The sequence below is a fragment of the Dasypus novemcinctus genome, chromosome 26 (assembly GCF_030445035.2).
Source record: "Dasypus novemcinctus isolate mDasNov1 chromosome 26, mDasNov1.1.hap2, whole genome shotgun sequence".
Taxonomy (NCBI): Eukaryota; Metazoa; Chordata; class Mammalia; order Cingulata; family Dasypodidae; genus Dasypus; species Dasypus novemcinctus.
In genome coordinates, this window is record NC_080698.1 from 5237437 (window position 1) to 5259764 (window position 22328).

At 36.0% G+C, this 22328-nt stretch overlaps 1 protein-coding gene across 1 annotated transcript in view; it reads left to right on the forward strand.

The window, feature by feature from the left end:
- The window catches only part of TOPAZ1 (testis and ovary specific TOPAZ 1), a 112335-nt gene that overhangs the window by 82042 nt on the left and 7965 nt on the right, over positions 1-22328 (forward strand). Inside the window, 3 exon segments of the mRNA XM_058288999.1 lie at positions 217-382; positions 16999-17163; positions 18752-18955. Coding sequence (XP_058144982.1) covers positions 217-382; positions 16999-17163; positions 18752-18955 — 535 coding nt within the window.

Sequence of the window (22328 nt, forward strand, 5' to 3'; positions counted from 1 at the left end):
GTAGTAGAAGGCAAAGCTCTGCTTTCTCTCCTCACCTTCCATCTGTGCCTGAACAGGAAAGGACTTAAGGAAAGAATCTTGGGGCAATTTGAAAACCATCAGTCTAGAATAAAGCTTAAAACTAGATAATTGGCTTTTGTATAAGTATCAGTGACTTTATATCTCTCTAATATCCTAAGTGATTGATACTCAATGTCGTCTTTATTTTTATTCTAGGGAAGGAAGGTCTTAGATAAGCTATATGAATTAAAAATACATTTCACAAGTTTAAAAGGCCTTACAGGACCTGAAAAGTTAGCACCAAGATGTCAAATTGTGAATATTGCAGCAGAAATTTTTCTAAAAAGTGGGAGCCTAGATGGTGCCATCTGGGTGTTGAGAGGTAAGTTCTGTTATAGGCAAGCATAAAATTATTTGTTAAACTTGTCATCAATTCTTCTCTTCGTAATTTCCTTAAGTTGCAGTTGAATTGTAGGTGATAATTTGGTCTCAACCCTAGCGACTCATAGGTAGGAAATTTTTTATTGTATAGACTAAAAGGCGGGGGGGAGGGCAGTGAACCGTGCTCTTAGCAGAAACTGTATGAACCTTTGTTGACAAGAGTTAGCCCCTACTTTGGGCTAGGCACCACACTAAATGCTTTACCTGGATTATTCCAATTAATCTTCACAGATACCTTATGAATTTGGAAGTATTACAATCCCCATTTTATAGATAAGAAACTGTTATTAGAGAGATTAAGCAACGTGCCCAAAATGACATATCAAGTAAGAAATGAAGACTAGATTCAAACCCAAGCAGTCCAGCTTCAGAGCTCAGGCTTTCTGCTGCTGAGACAGGGAAATCCTGATTGCAGTCTCATAAATTCTTTCTGTATTTGTATGTATAGGCAAATTTGGCTTGAAAACAAGACAGGGAAAGCTTATTTTCTCCCATAAGGCAGTCGATCTAGCAGAAATTACAATGAAATTAAACCAGCAGAAGAAACTGAGGTTAGTTTGGTATGAAAGAAATAAAAATTTAGAACAGTAGTGTCAGAGCGTGGTATCCAATGGTAGCTATGGCTACTTAGATTATCAGGCAGATTTTATTTGATATAGTGGAATAAGAATGAAGAAGCCTCAAGTATCTCAGAGTTTAGGTGGAAAGATGAAATATATACATAAGAAAAGCAAATAGATAACCTTTACACTAACACACATATACTAGCACACTTATGTATTCATATATGTGAAATACCTTACATTTGTTCAAAGTGCTGAGGGTTTGTAAAATACAGAGATGATTAGTGGAGTTCATGGTCAAAGGTTTGTTGGAAAACGTTTTCTTCAGTTTACCAAAGATGCCATATATGTGAATGGAGTTTCTGAAGTAGAGAAAAGTGACTGAGAGGGAAGCGGCTGTGGCTCAATCAGTTGGGCTCCCGTCTAAATTTTGTTATGCCATCTACTGAGGAACTGCCATTGAATTTTAAAATAATTTTACCTTTTTATAAGTAATACATATTCATTGTAGTGAAATATGAAGAGGTAGATAAGCAAAACTAAAGATAAAAACCCCTTATTCTGTCATTATAAAGTACATAATACTTGATTATTATCTACTTTAATGTTCCTGTGCAGGCTTTTTTAACTCCTTACTGTCTTTACCCTGCATTTTTTTTTCAGGCAGCAAATATTGAGCATATTTTTCTGGGAAGAGGAATATTCTTGTAAACATCAAAAAAACATGAATGTTTTTCCATCTTACGAATACATACATATCTATCTTTTACTCTATGAGTCCACTCTCTTTGAACTAATTTTCAAATTTCTCTTGTAAACAATGATCCCTGCTAAACATCCCTGCTAAATATTTATTATGTCCTTAGAATAAATTCTGATGGTGTTTCTGGGCTAACGTGTAAGGGTATTTTAAAGATTTTTGGCTAAATTTGCCAAATTTGCCCTTAGAGTTATTCATAATATACAGTGGGTTGACTTAACAGGAATTGTTGACTTATGGTTTCAGAGACTAGGTGGCTTGCTTCGTTCCAGGGTCATTTTCTTCTAGCTGGCCAGTAATCTTTGGGTTCCTTGGCTTTTCCATCATGTGGAAATACTCAGGGTGGCTTTCCTTTCTCTTCCGTGGCCCACCAGCTTCTGGCTGCTCCCATGGCTTCTCTTTCTGTGTCCCATTCCCTTTGCCTAAAAGGGCCTCAGCCTTATTGGATTAAGGCCCACCCTCATTCAGTGAGGGCATGCCTTCATCATAACCTCTCCAGAGGTCTTATTTACAAATGAGTTCACACCCACACAGCAGGGGTTAGGACTTGAATATGCCTTTTGTGTAAGGTATTTTGAATTTATTTGGAAGTCCTCCTTTATGAGAGAATTCCAGAGGATATTGTATAAGTAAACTTTTATGCACACATTGTCCTCTTAGATATCACAGGTACAAATAAGCAGTCCTTGATGTTACAGTATTATGGTTTTTGGTTATTCAGACAGATGCTTGAAGTCCAGGTTATGCAAATCCAAATGTAGCTATTCAGATATTCCATGTCAAGTCCTAAAACTGAATAGAATACAAAAGTTTAGAAAGTTTGTACTAATTGATAGTCTTTTCAGCAGTTTGTAAAGATGCAATTTATGAAACACTCTTACCAATATTGAGTATTGCTATTTTTTATCTTTCACTTTCTATTTAATTGCTTATTAGAGAAATTATACATTTTTTTATTTGTACTTATTCTTTTGTGAATTACCTATTCATGTTCTTGGTCTGTTTTCTGAGTTTAGTATTTCTTTTCATTATTGATTTCATAATATGATTATTTGCTATATACCAAGCATTGTGCTAACTGCATTACTTCTTGTGTCATCTAATTTAATCGCTACAATAGGTTATGGTATCCCAAGATGGGGACATGAGGTTCAGAGAGGGTCATGTAACAGGTAAATGTGGAGCAAGAATTCCAGAGTTCAGAACTGTGTGACTGCAAAGTCCATATTTTTAACCCCTATACCAATACTGTTATTTCTCTAGTCTTTTCCTTTAAATGAACTTTATAAAATTGCAACTAGAGCAGAAGTACCGGTACACTGACAATCTATGCTGATCAGCCACCTGAGCAAAATGGTGATACTGATCTTGTTTCCATAACTCTAAGATAGTAGTTCACAAACTTGAGTTACATCAGAATTCCCTGGAGGTCATGTTAAATTATAGATTGATGGCCCACCCCCAGAATTTCTGACTCAGTAATTCTGGGGTAGGACCTGAGAAGTTACATTTCTAACAAGTTCTCATATGTTGCTGATGCCATTCTGGGAACCTCACTTTGAAGCCCACTGCCCTACAGTACTGTCAAGGGGTGACTTACACAACCTTATCTATAGCCCCTCAAGTCATACCCCAGTTTTCAATTACTGCTATAAACATTACCATTTTTATTTTTAATTTTTTAAGTTAATTAAATTAAGAGTATTCGACCTGTGGCAGTACTCCAAACAGAGTGTTCAGTAAATATTAGTTGAAGTGAGTGAGTGAATATATGAATGAGTAAATGAATTAATGAATTAATGGAAGATTTTCTCCATAACAGTCATGTACATGTGCAGAATTCATGATGAGTTTTTTTAAAGTATGTGCATGTGTATTATTTTTTGAGAAAAGTGTTAACTTTTTCATAGTAGGAATTTAGCATAAAGTTTAGCTATACACTCACAACAGTCATTGTGACTATAGTACTAATATAAATAAGCAGTTGTAATATTTAAGAAAAATGTACTCTTTTCATTTTCTATCATTGAATGGATATCCTTAGCATGAATTTGTGTGAAACCTGGCCATCTTCAGCCTCTGTTGAATGCCACAGTTTCACTTATATCTACTTATCTAGATGTAGTTATTGTTGTGTTCATTAACCTCTTTCCCAAATAATTTTCACCAAATGTTAGCACTGATCATTGTCAGTGATGAGGTCTTGGGTTGTTAATTTATTCCTTGTAATTTTCTGTTTTGCTTGATTTTTTTTATGGTGAGCACTTATTTTTTTTTAATGTATTTATGATAATTGCCTTCTCCAGTATTTGTTAGGTGTGTGAAGTACTGATAAATTTCACAATGATGGTTTTATTTTTTAAATTATTACTGTAGGTAAATTAGTCCTTACCACAAGTGAGTCATTTTTTAAATGTCCATTTTTTTTTATGAGTGGCTTTTACAGATACATCATAATAAAAATTGTACTGCTGCATTTTTAAAATATCCTTAGAGTAAATTCTGAAAAAATGCCTTAGAATAAGATCCTGAGTTCAGTTCCTGGTGCTTCAAAACAAAAACAAGCAATAAGCAAACAAACAAACTAAAAAACAACTTGGGAGCCGATGCGGCGCAGTGGTTGAGCACCAGCTTCCCATATGCGACGTCCCAGCCCTGGTACCTCAAAAAAAAACAACCCACTTGGTTTCATCCTAAGCAATAATATCTGTGAAATTTGTTTATAACTTTTATAATTTACTACTAAATAACTTTAAAATATAACTAACATCTAAAATCAGATCATGTACCATCCATGGTGTACCAAAACACATTTAGGAAGTATCACAACATATAATAATGCCCCCTTATATTGTAATATTTTTACACATTAAAGATATTAGTCCTTCATCTGTTGGGTATTTACAAGTATTTTTTCTCAGCTTTTCATCTTCTTAAATTTGATGTTGGTTTTTGTTTTCCTCTTTTGCACAATTGACATTTTTTCCACTTAACATAAACTGCTTTTTAATTCTTGCTTAACGTATTTTTTTTTTATTTCTCTCCTCTCCCCCCCGTTGTCTGCTTTCTGCGTCCATTCACTGTGTGTTCTTCTGTGACCACTTCTATCCTTATCAACAGCACGGGGAATCTGTGTTTCTTTTCATTGCATCATCTTGTTGTGTCAGCTCTCCCTGTGTGCGGCGCCATTCTTGGGCAGGCTGCACTTTCTTTCGTGCTGGGCAGTTCTCCTTACAGGGCAAACTCCTTGTGCGTGGGGCTCCCCTACACAGGGGACACCCCTGCATGGCTTGGCACTCCCTGCGTGCATCAGCACTACACGTGGGCCAGCTCCACACTGGTCAGGGAGGCCCGGGGTTTGAACTGCGGATCTCCCATGTGGTAGGCAGACGCCCTATCCATTAAGCCAAGTCCATTTCCCATTAAGGCATTTCTTAACCCTCTCAAAATTATACATTCACCCATATGTTCTTCAAGTTTTTAAATTCATTTTTTAGTTTTAAATTTTGCTGAGGGTGGGTACTTATTTTATTTCCCCAAAATTTCCCAACATTAATTAAATAGTTCATTCTTGATTTGCTTATTTGAAGTGCTATTTTATCATGTATTAGAATCTTGGATCTGGTTGGGTCCATTTCTATGCTTGTCTTCTCTCCCAGTGATCCGTTTCTGTGCTAGCTCCATACTCTTTTGTTAATAGAGCTTTAAAGTTATGTGATGCTATCTGTTTAGGCACCCTCACTACTTTTCTTTACCAAATATTCTTTGCTATTCTCAAATGTTTATTCATTTGAGTGACTTTCAGAATTTTTTAATATGATTTTAATACAGCTTAATATATTTTAATACAGTTTAATATATTGGGATTATATTAAATGTATACATTAAGAGGAGAACAGATATCTTTAAGTATTCCCCCATCACAGTATTCATCATGAAAAGAGTTATTTGTTTGAAACTCCTTTAGTACAGAGACTGTCTTAAATAGTCTTCATACTCCTAGTGCCTGTACTCAAAATCTTGCATGAGTAATGACAATATGCATATGTTGGAAGGCAAAAGGATAAAGAGTGATTGTTATAGAAAATTTGTTTGCCTTTTTACTCTGATAATTTTATACCAATAGCAAATATTGCCAAACTGTAAAACAGAGAAGAACATGAGGATGAATGCAGGAAGTACTTTTATCTTTATAAAACTAGTCTTAAGTATACTAGTAAAGTAGTCTTTATTCTTGAGAATATAATTCTCATCAAAGTTTTTTTTTAATTTATTGAAATATATCACTCATACATAAACATACATAAAGAGTAAGTGTATAATCTGAACTTACAAAACAAACATATGTAACATCAAACAAACGTATAACATCTTACCCTACCGCCAATAACTTGCATTGTTGTTAAACCTTTTTAACTAATGATTAAAGAGCATTGTCAAAATATTACTAAACAAAGCATTTTTCCCCTAACCAATCCGATTATTATTATCTTTATATCATTTATCATCAAAGTATTTTGACAGCTACTTTGTTGATAGAGTTGTGAACTAGTTAGATTAGTTAAATTAAATTCTATTAAATTCCAAATGACTTCCCAATTATCAGTTTCAGTTAATTTTGGTACCTAAAATTACCAACTCATTCAGATTTTTTTAATATAGCTATACAATTTAGTAAAATTTCAAAATGGATCTCTTAAAATAGCATATATACTTTCAAAAACTAAACCTGTTACTCTACCTTAATGATAAAGAATGAGTACTAAATAAAAACAATGTAATTTTTTATGAAAAAATACTGTGTACTATATTTTTTCTAAATGGAATATATTTACCAAATATATGATTGGTGGAATATAATGGATATTATTTGATCAAAATAAAATTCACTTTATAAGGCATGGTGACTCAGAGTTTTAATGGGAATTATGTTTAACAGGTGAGTTTTACAATCTTTCAAGAAATAACATTATGGGAAGCAGATATGGCTCAAGTGATAAGGCCTCTGCCTACCATATGAGAGGACCCAGGTTCTATCTCTGGGACCTCCTGGTGAAAAAGAAGAAGAGAAGGCATGCCTGTGCGGTGAGCCAGTGCCCACGCGAGTGCCCCTGTCGTGAGCCAAGTGCCCATGTGAGTACCCATGTGGTGAGCCAGTGCCCACTCAGTGAGCCAGTGCCCGCACAAGTGAGTCACACAGCAAGATGATGACGCAACAAAAGAGAGATGAAGGGGAGAATCAAAGTGAAGCACAGCAGAGGAACTGAGGTGGCGCAATTGACAGGGAACCTCTCTCTACATCACAGGTCCCCAGGAACGAATCCCTCTGAGTCCTAGAGAAGAAAGATGAGAAGACAAAAAGAGAAATAGATACAGAAGATCACACAGTGAATGGACACAGAAAGGAAAAAAAAACAGGGTGGGGGTGGAGGTGGAGGAGGGGGAAAACTAATCTTTATAAAAACACATTATTTAAATTTCTTTATACTAAAATTTAAGGAAAATTAGTAAACTAATACCTCTAAATAAGTTAATATTTATACAGCACTTAAAACATTGCCTAGCACATAGTAAAGTCTGTTAATCATTCAAGTGGGTACTAATAATTTAAAAACAACCTCCTGTTTTATACTGGATATGTAAAGCTTCACTTTGGCATTGTGCATTTGAATTATCAAATATGTCTTCAATACTGTTTTTAAAAGACCTTGAATAAAAGGGGGAAATGGTAAAAACAAATGAGTTTATATGGCTAAGAGACTTCAAAATGAGTCGGGAGGTCATCAGAGGGGTCACACTTTTGCTCATCTCAGCAGGATCCCAGAGATGGCCAAAGTAGATACAATCTCAGGTGCTGGGGCTCCTGAGGGCTACAGAAACACACAGGTTCTACAGTCATGGCAGACGGCTCTGGAGTTCAGTGCCTTGCCAAGGGGCCCTACTTTGGAATATGTGCTCCTGAGTGTAATGGAGTTGGACTCAGATATGACCTTTCTACACATGCCTCTTCTATCACATTTATTAAACCTGTGGTTGGTGTATACTCAGGAGACTTGAATCTCTGAACTGGCCATGTGCCAGCTGGGCCCTAAACCTTAGCAGAGTTGCAACACCTACTCTCCGGTTTTTTGGACTTACCCAGGTTGGCTAACAGGGAGTGAAGATAATCAATCACCACACCAGGGAACCAAGAGTATCTACAACTGCAAGCAGGAGAATTGCATCTGTCAGCTATGTGGGATCTAAGCCCCCTCTCAATTTAGAGATGGAGTGGATCACCATCCCAGGGTCCACAGAATGGAGGAATAAAATATGGATTAGAGTGTACTTACTGGTATTCTGCTATAGAACTATTGTGACTCTAGCAATGGGAGAAATTGTATCACTGATATGATGACAGTGGCCAAGGTAGTTGCTGAGGGTAGGGAGAGGGAAGAAGAAAAGTGATGTAGGGGCATTTTGGGGACTTGGAGTTGTCCTAAATGATACTGCAGGGACAGATGCAGGGCATTATATATCCTATCATAACCCACCGAATGTACTGGGGGAGAGGGTAAATTACATGTAAATTATAATCCATGCGGTATAGCAATGCTCCAAAATGTATTCACCAAATGCAGTGAATGTGCCACAATGATGAAAGAGTTTGTTAATGTGGGAGGAGTGGCAGGGGGTGGGGGGTAAGATAAAAGGGAACCTCTTATATTTTTTATTGTAACATTTTTTGTTATCTTTTTAAAGAAAGACAAATTTTAAAAATTTTTTAAAAATAAAGCAGTTTTATTGAGATAAATTCACATACCATGCAGTACATCCAAACTGTGTAATCAATGGCTTTTACTATAATCACAGTGTTGTGCACTCATTACCACAAAAATTTTTAGAACTATTTCATTACTCCAGAAAGAAAACTCCATACCTCTTAGCAGTCACTTCTCAATCTCTCTATCCTTCCCCAGCCCTACATAACCACTAATCTAATTCCATTTTTATAAAATGATTTCTATTTGCATTTTATATAAATGTAATCATACAGATATAGTAATCTGGTTTCTTTCACTTAGGGTAATGGGTTTTTTTTTTTTACCTTACGTTAACATCTTGTAACAGTAACATTTATTTGTTCCATTTCAAAGAAAAACAGTCTTACATATGTAATATTACCCATATTTATATTTCACATGAGGTTTCTCTATGCTATTAAGTCCTGTGTTACATTTCTTAGTTTTCCATCTAGTAATACACCTGGCCTTAGACTTTCCCTTTCAACTGCTAGTATACCCATATAATAGCACTGCTAGTTACAAACATATTTACAAACAACCTTTTTACCAGTTCTTCACAGATTAACTCTCAACTTTCTGTTCTCTAACCTCATTCTTTTTTTTTTTTAAGATTTTTTTCTCTCTCTTCCCGACACCCCTCCCCCCAGTTGTCTGTTTCCTGTGTCCATTTGCTGTGTGTTCTTGTCAGTGGCACCAGGAATCTGTGTCTGTTTTTGTTGCGCCATCTTGCTGTGTCAGTTCTCCATGCATGCAGCACCACTCCTGGGCAGGCTGAACTTTGCTTCATGCTGGCCGGCTCTCCTTATGGGGCATACTGCTTGTGCGTGGGGCTCCCCTATGCGAGGGACACCCCTGCATGGCACGGTACTCCTTGCACACATCAGCACTGCGCGTGGGCCAGCTCACCACAACGATCAGGAGGCCCTGGGTTTGAATCCTGGGCCTCCCATGTGGTAGGCAGAAGCTCTATCAGTTGAGACAAATCCGCTTCCCTCTAACCTCATTCTGTTTTCTGGTTACCTGTGTTCTATTATCAACTCATGAGTTTATACAGTATATTTAGTTCATAACAGTACATTCATAAAGTATTTGTCCTTTGAGTTTGACTTGCTTCACTCAGCATAACATCCTCCAGGTTCATCCATATTATCATATGCTTCACGATTTCATTTCTTCTTACAGCTGCATAATATTCCATCATGAGTATACACCACAATTGGTTTATCCATTCATGGACAATTACCTATCTTTTGACAATTGTGAATAACACCTCTGTGAACATCAGTGTGCAGATGTCTGTTCACGTCACTGCTCTCAGTTCTTTTGGGTATGTATCTACTAGTGGTATTGCTGGGCCACGTGGCAACTCTATGCAACTTCTTTACGAACTGCCAAACAGTCCTCCACAGAGCCTATACCATTCTGCATTCCCACCAACAGTGAATAAGCATGCCTATCTCTCCACATCCTTGCCAACACTTGTAGCTGTCTTCTAAATAGTGGTCATTTTAATAGGTATGAAATTACATCTCATTGTAGCTTTGATTCCCATTTCCCTAATTGCTAGTGATGTTGAACATTATTTCATATGTTTTTTCACCATTTATATTTCTTCTTTGGACAAATGTCTATTTGAATCTTTTGCCCGTTTTTAAATTGAGTTGTTTGTTTTTTTTATTGTTGAGTTTGCATCATCCCTTTATATACCATGGATATATGATTTCCAGATACTTTCTCCCTTGGAGACACCTCCTTTTTCACCCTTTTGACAGAGTCCTCTGATGTGCAAAAATGTTCAGTTTTGAGGAGGTCCCATTTACCTATTTTTCTTTTGCTGCTCATGCTTTGGGTATAAGGTCCAAGAAACCACCACCTACTACAAGATCTTAAAAATGTTTTCCTACTTTTTCTTTTAGTAGTTGTATGATCCTGACTTTTATATTTAGGCCTTTGATTCATTTTTACTTGATTCTTGTATATGTAGTGAGATAGGGATCCTCTTTTATTTCTTTGGTTATGGATATACAGTTCTCCAAGCACCATTTGTTGAAGAGACTGTTTTGTCTCATTAACATGGACTTGGTAGGTTTGTCAAAAAGCAATTGGCTGTAGAGGTGATGGTTTATTTCTGGATTCTCAGTTCTATCCCACTGATGAATTTGTCTTATCATTATGCCTGTACCATGCTGATTTGACCACTGTAGCTTTGTAATATGTTTCAAGTTCCAGCAGTGAAAGTCCTCCCACATTTCTCATCTTTTTTAGGATGTTTTTTGGCTATTCAAGTACACTTTCTCTTTCAAATAAATTTGATTATTGCTTTCTCTGTTTCTGTAAAGTGGCCTGTTGGAATTTTGATTGGTATTGCATTGAATTTATAAATCAGTTTGGGTAGGATTGACATCTCCATGATATTTAGTCTTACATTCCATGAACATGGAATGTCTTTCCATTTGTTTGGGTCTTCATTCATTTCTTTTAACATTGTTTTGGTAGTTTTGAGAGTATATGTCCTGTACATCTTTGGTTAAATTGATTCCTAGGTATTTGAGTGTTTTTGTTGCTCTTATAAATGGAATTTTCCCCCAGATTTCCTCCTCCAATTGTTCAGTACTAGGTTACAGAAACATTACTAATTTTTTTTGCATGTTAATCTCATATCCTCCCTCTTTGCTGAATTCATTTATTAGCTCAAGTAGCTTTGTCATAGACATTTCAGAATTTTCTAAGTATAGGATCGTGTCATCAACAAATCGTAAGAGTTTTACTTCCTTTTTTCCCATTTGGATGCCTTTTATTTTTTTCTTGTCTAATTGCCCTATCTAGAACTTCTAGCACAATATTGAATGACATTGGTGACAGCAGGCATCCTTGTCTTGTTCCTGATCTCAGAGGGAAAGCTCTCAGCCTTTCCCCATTGAGTACAATGTTGGCTGTGGGTTTTTCATATGTGCCTTTTATCATATTGAGGAATTTTCATTCTATTCCGTTTTTATTTTTTTAATCAAGAAAGTATGCTGGATTTTGTTGAATACCTTTTCTGCATTGATTGAGATGATCGTGTATTTTTTTGCCTTCAATTTGTTAATGTGGTATATTACATTAATTGATTTTCTTATATTGAACCACCCTTGCATACCAGAATAAATCCCACTTGGTCATGGTATATAATTCTTTTGATCTGCTGATAGATTCTATTTGCAAATATTTTGTTGAGAATTTTTGCATCTGTGTTTGTTAGATTTGTCTGTAATTTTCTTTTCTTGTAGTATCTTTGGTTTTAGGGTGATACTGGCTTCATAAAATATGTTGGGTAATTTTCACTCCTCTTCAATTTTTTGGAAGAGTTTAAACAGGATTGGTGTTAATTCTTCTTGAAATACTTGGTAGAATTCATCTGTGAAGCTATCTGGTCCTGGACTTGTCTTTGTTGGGAGATTTTTTTTTTAATTTTATTCATTTTTTAAAAAATATTACATTAAAAAAATATGAGGTCCCCATTCACTCCCACCGCCCCCACCCCACCACTCCCCCCACAGTAACGTCCTCCCCCATCATCATGACACATCCATTGCATCTGGTGAGTACATCTCTGGGCATCGCTGCACCCCATGGCCTGTGGTCCACACCATAGCCCACACTCTCCCACGTTCCATCCAGTGGGCCATGGGAGGACATACAATGTCCGGCAATTTCCCTGCAGCACACTCAGGACATCTCCCAAGTTGTTGAGAGATTTTTGATGAGTGATTCAATCTCTTTAAATATGATTGGATTGTTGAGTTCTTATAGTTCTTGTAGAGTCGTTGTCAGTTGTGAATTTCTAGGAATTTGTCCATTTCATCTAGGTTGTCTAGTTTGTTGGTATACAGTTTCTATTATACCCTCTTATGACCCTTTTTATTTCTGTGGATCCAGTTGTAACTTCCCCCCTTTAATTCTGGTTTTATTTATTTGCATCATCTCTCTTTTTTTTCTTTGTTAGTCTCAGCTAACGGTTTGTCAGTTTTATTGGTCTTCTCAAATACCAGCTTTTGATTTTGTTGATTTCCTCTATTTTTGTTGTTATTCTCAATTTCATTTACTTTTTACTCTAATCTTTATTATTTCTTTCCTTCTGCTTGCTTTGAGATTGAGTTGCTGTTCCTTTTGTGGTTTGTCCTGAAAAGGATGTCATGATTAGATCTTTGGTTTTAGTGCCTCCTTTTTTCTTTTTTTTTTTTTCTTTTTTTTTCTTTTTTCTTTTTTCTTTTTTTTTTGTATAAAACATTTAATTTATTGGACTTTTTTTGGGAATTTGATGCATCACTGTTGTATTACAACTGAGCCATTAATCTTGTAGCCTCATCAAGGTTAACTGGCTTTTCATCATACTGCTGAGGAATTGGCTGTTTCTGCACAGTTTCAAGGCAAAGGCCTTTTGAGAAAGATGCAAGTTCCTTTTATATATCTGTAAAAGCTTTATTTACTCTGTGAACTTTTTCATCATTCACAATGTTTATCTTCTTAAAATTTGTGGTAACTGGTTTTGCTTTGTTCTTAGTCTTAAAGTTTTTTTGGCTGGCTATATGAAATATATTCCTGGACTTCTGCCCCCTTAGTTTGTTCTTGGCCACTCCGATATCTGCGTGCAGCACCTCAAACCCCAAGTGATGCCATCTACACACAGAAGGTCCAGGAACTTCCGGGGGGAGAGGGCAAATCACGATTCTGTTCACAAGCCGCAGTCCCACCCACCCTCCTCCTTTTTTAATATAGGCATTTAGTGCTATAAATTTCCCTCTCAAGACTGCCTTTTCTGTATCCCATAAGTTTTGATAAGTTGTCATCTCATTTTCATTTTTCTCAATATATTTACTAACTTCTCTTAAAATGTCTTCTTTGACCCACCGATTGTCTAAGAGTATGTTGTTTACCCCCCATACACATTCGCAAAATTTCCCCTTTCCTGTCTGCTCTTGATTACCAGTTTCATTTCATTATGACCTGAGAAGATGTTTAGTCTTTATATATGTATATCTATATCTAACCTTTCACTTTCAGCCAGTTTGTACCCCTGAGTTAAGGTGAGTCACTTGTAGACAACATATGGATGGCTCATGTTTTTTTATCCATTCTGTCAGCCTGTATCTTTTGACTGGGGTATTTAATCCACTCACATTCAATTATACTACAAGGGAAGTGGTTGTGGCTCAACTGATAGAGCACCTGCCTATCTTATGGAGGGTCCAGGGTTCGATACCCAAGGCCACCTGACCTTTGTGGTGAGCTGGCCCATACACGGTGCTGCTGAGCACAAGGAGTATTGTGCCATGCAGGAGTGTCCCCTGCATAAGGTTGCCCCATGTGCAGGGAGTGCGCCCTGCAAGGAGAGCTGCCTTGTGCAAAAAAAGCACAGCCTACCCAGGACTGGTGCTGCACACATGGAGAGCTGACGCAGCAAGATGACACAACAAAAAAAGCCACACAGTTTCCTGGTGCCACATGACAGAAATGCAAGCGGACACAGAATAACGCACAGCGAATAGACACAGAGAGCAGACAATGGGGAGGAAGGGGAGAGAAATAAATAAAAAATCTTTTTAAAAAACAACACAATTATTTTACAGTAAATGCATTGTTTATTTCCATCATTTTATTCTTTGGTTTTCATATGTCATATACTTTTGTCTCTCTTTTTACTCTTTTCGTTATCCTTTCTGCTAGTCCTGCCTTCTACACTCTCTTCCAGGATTCTCTCTTCTTTTTCTTTTGGGCTGTAGGACGCCCTTTAATATTTCCTGCAAAGGCAGTTTCTTTTTTACAAACTCTCTTAGTTTCTCCTTATTTGTGAATATTTCAAACTCACCTTCATTTTTGAAGGACAGTTTTGGCAGGTAAAGAATTCTCAGCTGGCAGTTTCTCTTTCAGTATTCTAATTATCATACCACTGTCTTCTTGCCTCCATGGTTTCTGATGAGAAAGCTATAGTAAGTCTTACAGGGCATCCCTTGTATATGATGGTTTGCTTCTCCCTTGCTCCCCTCAGAATTTTCTCTTTATCTTTGATGTTTGACATTCTGAGTAGTATATGTCTTGGAACATGTCTGTTTGTATTTATTCCAATTGGGGTACACTGTACTTCTTGGACATGAAAATTCATTTCTTTCATGAGAGTTGGAAAGTTTTCAGTCATTATTTCCATACACTTTCTGCCCCTTTTACCTTCTCTCCTTCTGGAACTCCCATGACACGTTTTTTGTGTTTTTTTGTTTTGTTTTGTTTTGTTTTGCATTTCTGTTATCATTCAGCTCCCTGAGCCCCTGCTCAGTTTTTTCCACTCTTTTCTCTGTGTTCTTCTCTCTTTCGTTTCAGCTCTTCTGTCTTCTGTATCACTTGTTCTTTTTTCTAATATTTTGAGTCTGCTGTCGTATATGTATGTGTATGTTGTATATTGTGGAGGGAGGCTGTAAAACCCAGAAAAGTCCTCATTTTATTTCCTCACATGCACCTCCCTGGTCCACCAATAGATGGCACTCTTTAGCAGCCCTCTTAGTTCACACCCTGGTCTGAGTGTCTTTGCTTTACTGACCACAACAGTGTGATAGAAGATCCTGACTGGAGGCTCTTCAGAGCCTTGTAATTAAAACTTTCTCAGAGGCTCTTTCCCAACTTTTGCTGGCAGCCGCCTACCAATTCTAAGGTAGAAAATAATTCCACTCACTTCTGCAGCCTCAACAATTAGTCCCTGTCAGTAGAGGGGAAGATGAGAGGGTTGGAGCTCTTTTATCCTGTGCTGGCTCCCAAGACAATGGCATGGCTCTGCTCCCCGCCTTTCCCCCACCCCCCCAACAGCACCACCAGCCTGGGAAGGCTCCTGGGACATAGCACACCAAATGTGTTGGCCGAAAGCTGAATCAGCCTTAGGTAAGTCCCTCTCTGTCCAGTTAACTGGGGAGGTGAATCCCTGCAACAGCCCCTCTGTCCATAGCCACAGGCCCAAGACTGGAGAATTCAAAGCTGTCTGCTGGTGGTGGGGAAGGGTGCCAGCCTGCAGCTACAGCTTCTACTCAGGGTCCCTCAAGATCCTGTTCTTGTGCCCCTCTCACTTCTGAGTGGTGTCCAGCCTTCTCCTGTTGTCCTTAACTGTAGAACTTTTTTTTTCCCCAAGCTATTTCTCCCTGTCCTCTGGCTATATTTTCAGTACTTTTTTGATTCATTGTGAGAGGAAGACCACAGAATGAAAGGACTTTCTGACTTCTGCTCTTGGTTTGACAAGAACACTGATGGGATTTGAGAATTATGTAGCACTGTTCATTATGTGTTTCATTATGTGCATAGTAATTACACGAATGTTAAAAAATAGACATTTCTAAAATTTTTGCACCTCCATATTCTGTACTATAGTCTCCCATTATCTTCCTTTTTTTAAAGATTTATTTTTATTTCTTTCCCTTACCTTCCGCCCCCCCCCCCCAGTTGTCTGCGTGTTCTTCTGTGTCCGCTTGTATTCTTGTATTCTTGTCAGTGGCATGGGGTATCTGTATCTCCCTTTGTTGAGTCATCTTGCTCCATCAGCCCTCCATGTGTGCATTGCCACTCCTGGGCAGGCTGCGCTTGTTTCGCGCTGGGCAGCTCTGCTTACGGGGCACACTCCTTGCGCATGGGGCTCCCCTACACAGGGGACAACCCTGCATGGCATGGCACTCCTTGTGCACATCAGAACTGCACATTGGCCAGCTCATCACATGGGTCAGGAGGCCCTGGACTTGAACCCTAGACCTCCCAGGTGGCAGGCAGACACTCTATCCATTGAGCCAAATCTGCTTCCCTCCCATTATCTTTCAATGTGAAAATGAGGGCAGAAATTAAGGAACTTCAAATAGCTAATATTCTCTTTTTTTTTTAAGCTGCATGATGAGTACATAAGAATTAATTTTATTATGCTTTTATAATTTACATGTTAAATATTCTTCTGTACCTATCAAATATGTAATTAAAAAGTTGTTTTAAAAATAGGCAGAAATTGGGGCTAAATGCTGTTACCCAAGAATACTAACACTTACTAAATTACATATTCTTGTAAAATTGTTAAACTTGGCCACACAAATAATACTTTAATTTAAAACAAATATTCATTATAAGCTAAACATTTTCTGTAATATAAAAATAACATCATATTAAGAATTGATAATTGACCACTAGTACATATGAGTACATTTGGAAAGATGAAGGATCTACTTAATGAAAAATAGGCGAACAAAGGGGCCATTAGTCTGTATGTTTTTAGGATGATGGTCATCACTATATAAATTGTTTTCAATAAATTTAACCTATGATTATCTTTTCTGAGTACACTATATTTAAGTTTTGCCACCATCTACAGAATATTTTTAAAACATTGTTATGATTATATTTTTAAGTGTAATCTTCATGGTGTAAAGTATCTTTACTTTTTTCTTTGTGGAAGAGTCAGAATGGATAATCAGTACACCACTGTGGCCTTGTGATAGACTGGATGTGCTCAATCGACATAATCTGCTCTGTACAATTGCACATGAAATCTTAGCCAAGAGCCTTTACAGACAGACATTTGAAGTTTTGCAAAATCTACCAGGTTTTCAAAATTCTCAAGGTATGTTTTTTTAAAAAAGTCTAGCCTAATTATCTCATACCCATCTGGTTTTTAATTGTTAATAAGAAACAGTTGTCTCCCTGTTTTGTTTTCATATTCCAGTATGTTTTTTTAATGAACTAGTTTTCCGTAAAATGTATTCTCTACAAAGTGAATATGGTTTCCTTCTGGCTTAAAAAAAGTCAGAAATGCTTATCTTTGAGCTCTTCATTAGTAGATTCTAATGCTAGTATTTTCATTATTCCATCATTTCCCTTTCCTTCCCTATCTCTGTCTTCAGCAAATAATATATTTAGGTGACCCCAGAAAGCTTCATATCTTAAAGAATTGATTGCTTTGAAATAATGAAGAATACCTTTTTCTCATATCATTTAACAAATACAAAGTTTAGTTAACATTACCTTGGAACATAGGTTAACGTGGAATAAATGGGAGAAATTAAACAGATAACAAAGTCAAAGAAAAAGAATACTAGTTTCGGCAATGCTAAAAATGCTCTTGGATACTAAAGCTCAAGTCATATCTGGATAGGAAAAGGGAGTCCAGTTTTTAGAGAAAGAAGAGCAAACGCTTTGGGTCAGGAATGGACATACTGAGTCCAGAGGATGGTGAAAATGTTAACTGGAGGGACTCCCTTCAGTGTAATTCTATAAATAATCTCCATTTTTCTACTTACCCACCATGCCCTGTTTTGTAAGTAGCATTCTTGTCTGTTTCTCCCTCTAGATAGTGAACCCCTTAAAGGCGGTGATATTTTCTTAATATTGATAACCCTGGCACAGTGCCTGCTATAGAGCAGGTCCCTAATATACAGTAATGTTGATAATGTAACAAAGTAGTAATAGTGAGATTAGACAGAAAGTTGTGCCAGATTTTGTAAGACCACAAATGACAGGCTAAAGGATTTTCTTCTCTATTTGTAGCAAGAGTCACTAGAGATTTGAGGCTAGGGAGTGATATAACAAAGTTGGTGTTTTAGGAAACTTACTCTCGTGGTAATGTTTAGGAAGAGAAAAAAGGAGATTTCCTGACAAGTCCTGGACCACTGAAAGGTCCTAAGGTGACAAAGACCTAGAGTCCAAGTCCTCAACCAAATTGACAGAAAATTGGGAAGGAGAGGAATCTCCAGGGTGACCTCATTTTCTTCCAGAAATGACTGGAGGAATAGAGATACCCACTAATACATACATATTTTAATTTGAGGGTGAATGTGTGTTAGAGGATGATTTTTTTAGTCATGTGTGATATAAGGTTTCGAACTGCAAATATAAGGAAAAGGAATTCATTTGAGACACTGCGGATACAGTCAGTGTGTGTGTATCATAAATAGATGGTAATTCAGACTTCAAAATGTTTGTGAAGCTTCCTTTCATGTCCTTTGTTACCAGGTAAATGAACTATTTTGCTTCAGTTGAATGCTTTTGTTACTTAGAAAATATATAAGACAACAATTGCACATAGTCACTGTGACTACCTTAATTGGGTAGGAAAGGGCCAAGGGGAGCAGAGGGAAAAAGAAAGGAGTTGAAGTTTGAGAGACTAAGATAGACCAGTTTAGTTATAACCTTTTTTTTTTATCCCATTTCAGAAACTTTGCAAGTCTCACAATACAGCCTTCTTTTTAATAAACTTCTAGATGCCTGTATTGAAAGCAACAGTCTTGGTATGTCATCCTCCGTAGCAGAATTCATGATTTCCAAGAGCATCCCTATTGATTTTTCCTTTCTTAGAAGATTAATTACTTCTTTAGGAAGGAGTTGTTTATGGGTCAAAGCCAGAGCCCACTATAAAAGTAAGTTACATCTGAAAATTTTAAATTTGATATATTGGTTTTAAATTTAATTTTCTAACCCAAGATCCAGCTATAACATTTAGTCTACATATTTAAATGTTTTTAAAAAGACCACTTAATACAGTGTCTAGGATATTGTTCTGAGCATATCTGTGCTCTTGAGACCTGTTGCTCATTTTTGTTTCCAGTTACTGTATCTTTATTTCTGTGCACATTAGTGTGTACTCCAGAAGATAAGCAAAGGAAATAAATGACAATTCAAACCAGTTTGCCCTATCTTATAATCTTATCGATACAATGGGAATAAAACAACTGAGTAAAATGAAGCTTAAAGAATATCTACATATTTTATTTATCCCTATATAATCCTAATCTTTATAACTTTAAATTTTTGATAGCAGGCCACATATCAAGTATTTTCATTACAAAGTGATTCTATGTGGAATCTAGATTTAGGAAAAAAATTCTTTTCTACCTTCATGCAGTAATTTAGTAATTTGTCTTAAATTTACATTTCTATCACTGTCATCCGTATAACAAACATTGAGTGCCCACTTTATCTCACCACTGTGCCACATGCGTTGAACATTCCAGTGACAACTGCCATCACCAAAAAGACCTCCCTCACACAGAATCCAGTAGTGTTTTTCAAAGTACCGGCTGTGACCCTTCGTAGATTGTGAAATCAAATTAGAAGGTGGCAACTCCCCCTACAATATAATGGGAAAATAAATATTAGGTTGCATTACATAGTAAATTTAAGTATTATTTGATTTTTTTAAATTCATTTCAGTTAATATATGTGTATTGGGGTCTTTATGTAAAATATATTTCTTACTGTAGCTTACAGCCAAAAGAAGTTTTGAAAGCCATTGCACTAGAACAGAATTAAAAAAAAAAAAAGGTCAGAAATTTAGAGGAAAGGTAGAATTGTTTGTTCATAACACCTCACTTCAATTTTGATTGTTTAAATTCTTTATGGTATTTTCCTTCAAACTTTCAGAAGCCACACACACACTATATTATATATATATATACACTCTTAGTTATTACTTCCTGCTTTTAGTTTTTGGACTCAATTTTAATGGGGTTATTTATTTTTCAAATAACTAATTGTGCATTTTGGGGGAAATGCCATCAATAGGTGTTAATGCCATAGGAATACAGTATAAACGGAAATAGTTTACTGAAATTTCAATACATCTTTGTGTTTTCTAATTGGAAATAAAACTCCTTATTAAAATAACTCAACTTTATCATTTATTTTTCAAAGTTTTAACAGTTTTGAGATATTTATGTACCGTCTAATTGATGCATTTGAAGTGTACAAATTCAGTGGTTCTTAGCATATTTTCAGAATTGTGTAACTATTACCACAATCAATTTTAGGAGTTTTCATTACTCCATAAAAAAATCCTATACTCATTGGCAGTCATTCCCCATTCTCCCAAATCCTTCCAGACCTATTAATAATTTAAAGATATTTTTAGGGTGTGTTCCAGTAATTAATGCCTACGTACAACTCAGTACCTTTTTTAATAGCACTTTTTCTTTTCTCTAATCACACCTAGAATTTTATATTCAGGGAAGCTTCTTGGTCTTATGCAAGTGAGATTAAAGGGTAAAGAGTCTTTTTTGTTGTTTAATGTATTTAAAATATCATTGGAACTTCCTATGGATGTATTTTCAGATGTAGCTTAACACTTGCAAGAAAAGCCTTTTGATGCCTTGTAATCACATATACTAGTACTTGATTCTGGGCTTAGGACTTATTTTTCATCAAGACACTAGTAAAGGCCAGTGCATTTGGTTGTTTAATTTTTGCAGGTTTATGATACATTTCATATACCATAAAACTCATCCATTTAACATATAGAGTATGTTGGGTTTTGGTTTCTTTAGTATATTCTCAGAGTTGAGTAACTATCACCACAATCTAATCTTAGAATGTCTTCAGCATCCCCAAAACGTAAACCTGTACACATGAACAGTTATTCTTTGTTCTCGTGTTGCTATCCCATCCCACCCCACCCCAGCCCACCTTTACTCTACTTTCTTTCAGATTTGCCTGTTCTAGATACTTTACATAAATAGAATCATATAATATGTGTTTTTTTGGCCTGGCTTCTTTAACTTAGAATAATGTTTTCATTGTTCATCCATGTTTTAGCATGTATCAGTACTTCATTCCTTTTTAATTGCCAAAAATATTGTGTTTTATGGATATACCACATTTTCTTTATCTATTCATCAGTTGATGGAAATTTGAGTATTTCAATTTTTTTACCATTATGAATTATGCTGCAGCAAACATTTATGTACAAATTGTTGTGTGGACCAGTTTTTATTTCTCTTTTATATATAGCTAGAATTAGAATTACTGCATCATATGGTAACTATGGTTAGCATTTTAAGGAATTGCCAAACAATTTTTTATTCCCATCAGCCATGTATGGGAGTTCCCGTTTCTTCACATCCTTGCCAGCATTTGTTACTGTCTTTTTAACTTTATTCTAGTGGGTGTTAAGTATTTTGATTTGCATGTCCCTAACAACTAATGATGACTAAATATGCTGAGTATCTTCTATTCATGCACTTGTTGGCTAATCTTCTTTGGAGAAATGCCTATTGAAAGCCTTTGCTCATTGATTTCTCTTTTGTTTTGTTTTAATTTGTCTTTTTATGTTGAGTTTTAAGAGTTCTTTACATATTTAGAATAATTTAAAAACCTGAATAGCTACTTGGTTTTTTTTAAAATATGGGATTTAGTCTCATGGCAACTGCATATAACATTTCTAAGTTTTGCCTATCTTGAATTATGAATGGAAAATGTGGAATAAAAATATAAATTTTAGTGCAAAGATTTTAATTTTTATCAAATAGTTATTATAGTATTTTTTAGTGTACTTATTTACCATGCCATTATAGTTTGTGCAGTGTCTGTTGTGCATGCTATATGCCTGGCATTGTGCTAAGCACTAGATATAAAAATGAATACATTTCCATCCTGTAGGTGCTCAATGTATTGTAGCTCTGCTCATGTTCTAAAATTTTTACTTTTCGAGAGAAGAGATTTAATTCTTAAATTGTTTAGATGCTTATTAGAAGTGATATATAGAAAAATCCCATTAAAACTTAGGATATCCAAATTGTATATAGGCAATATTATATCGCTTTATTTTTCTGAAACCAATTTAAATCTATAATTTGCTTAATATGTTTTGTTAAGACAAGTTCCTTCAAGAAATCTTTCTAATATGGATTATGATGATTAATCTTTGAGGACCTACTATGTGCCAGGTTCCTGTGCTTATAATAAGCACATTGTATGTTTTATCTCATTTTATCCTGCCAATTTACTCCGTTTGAAATT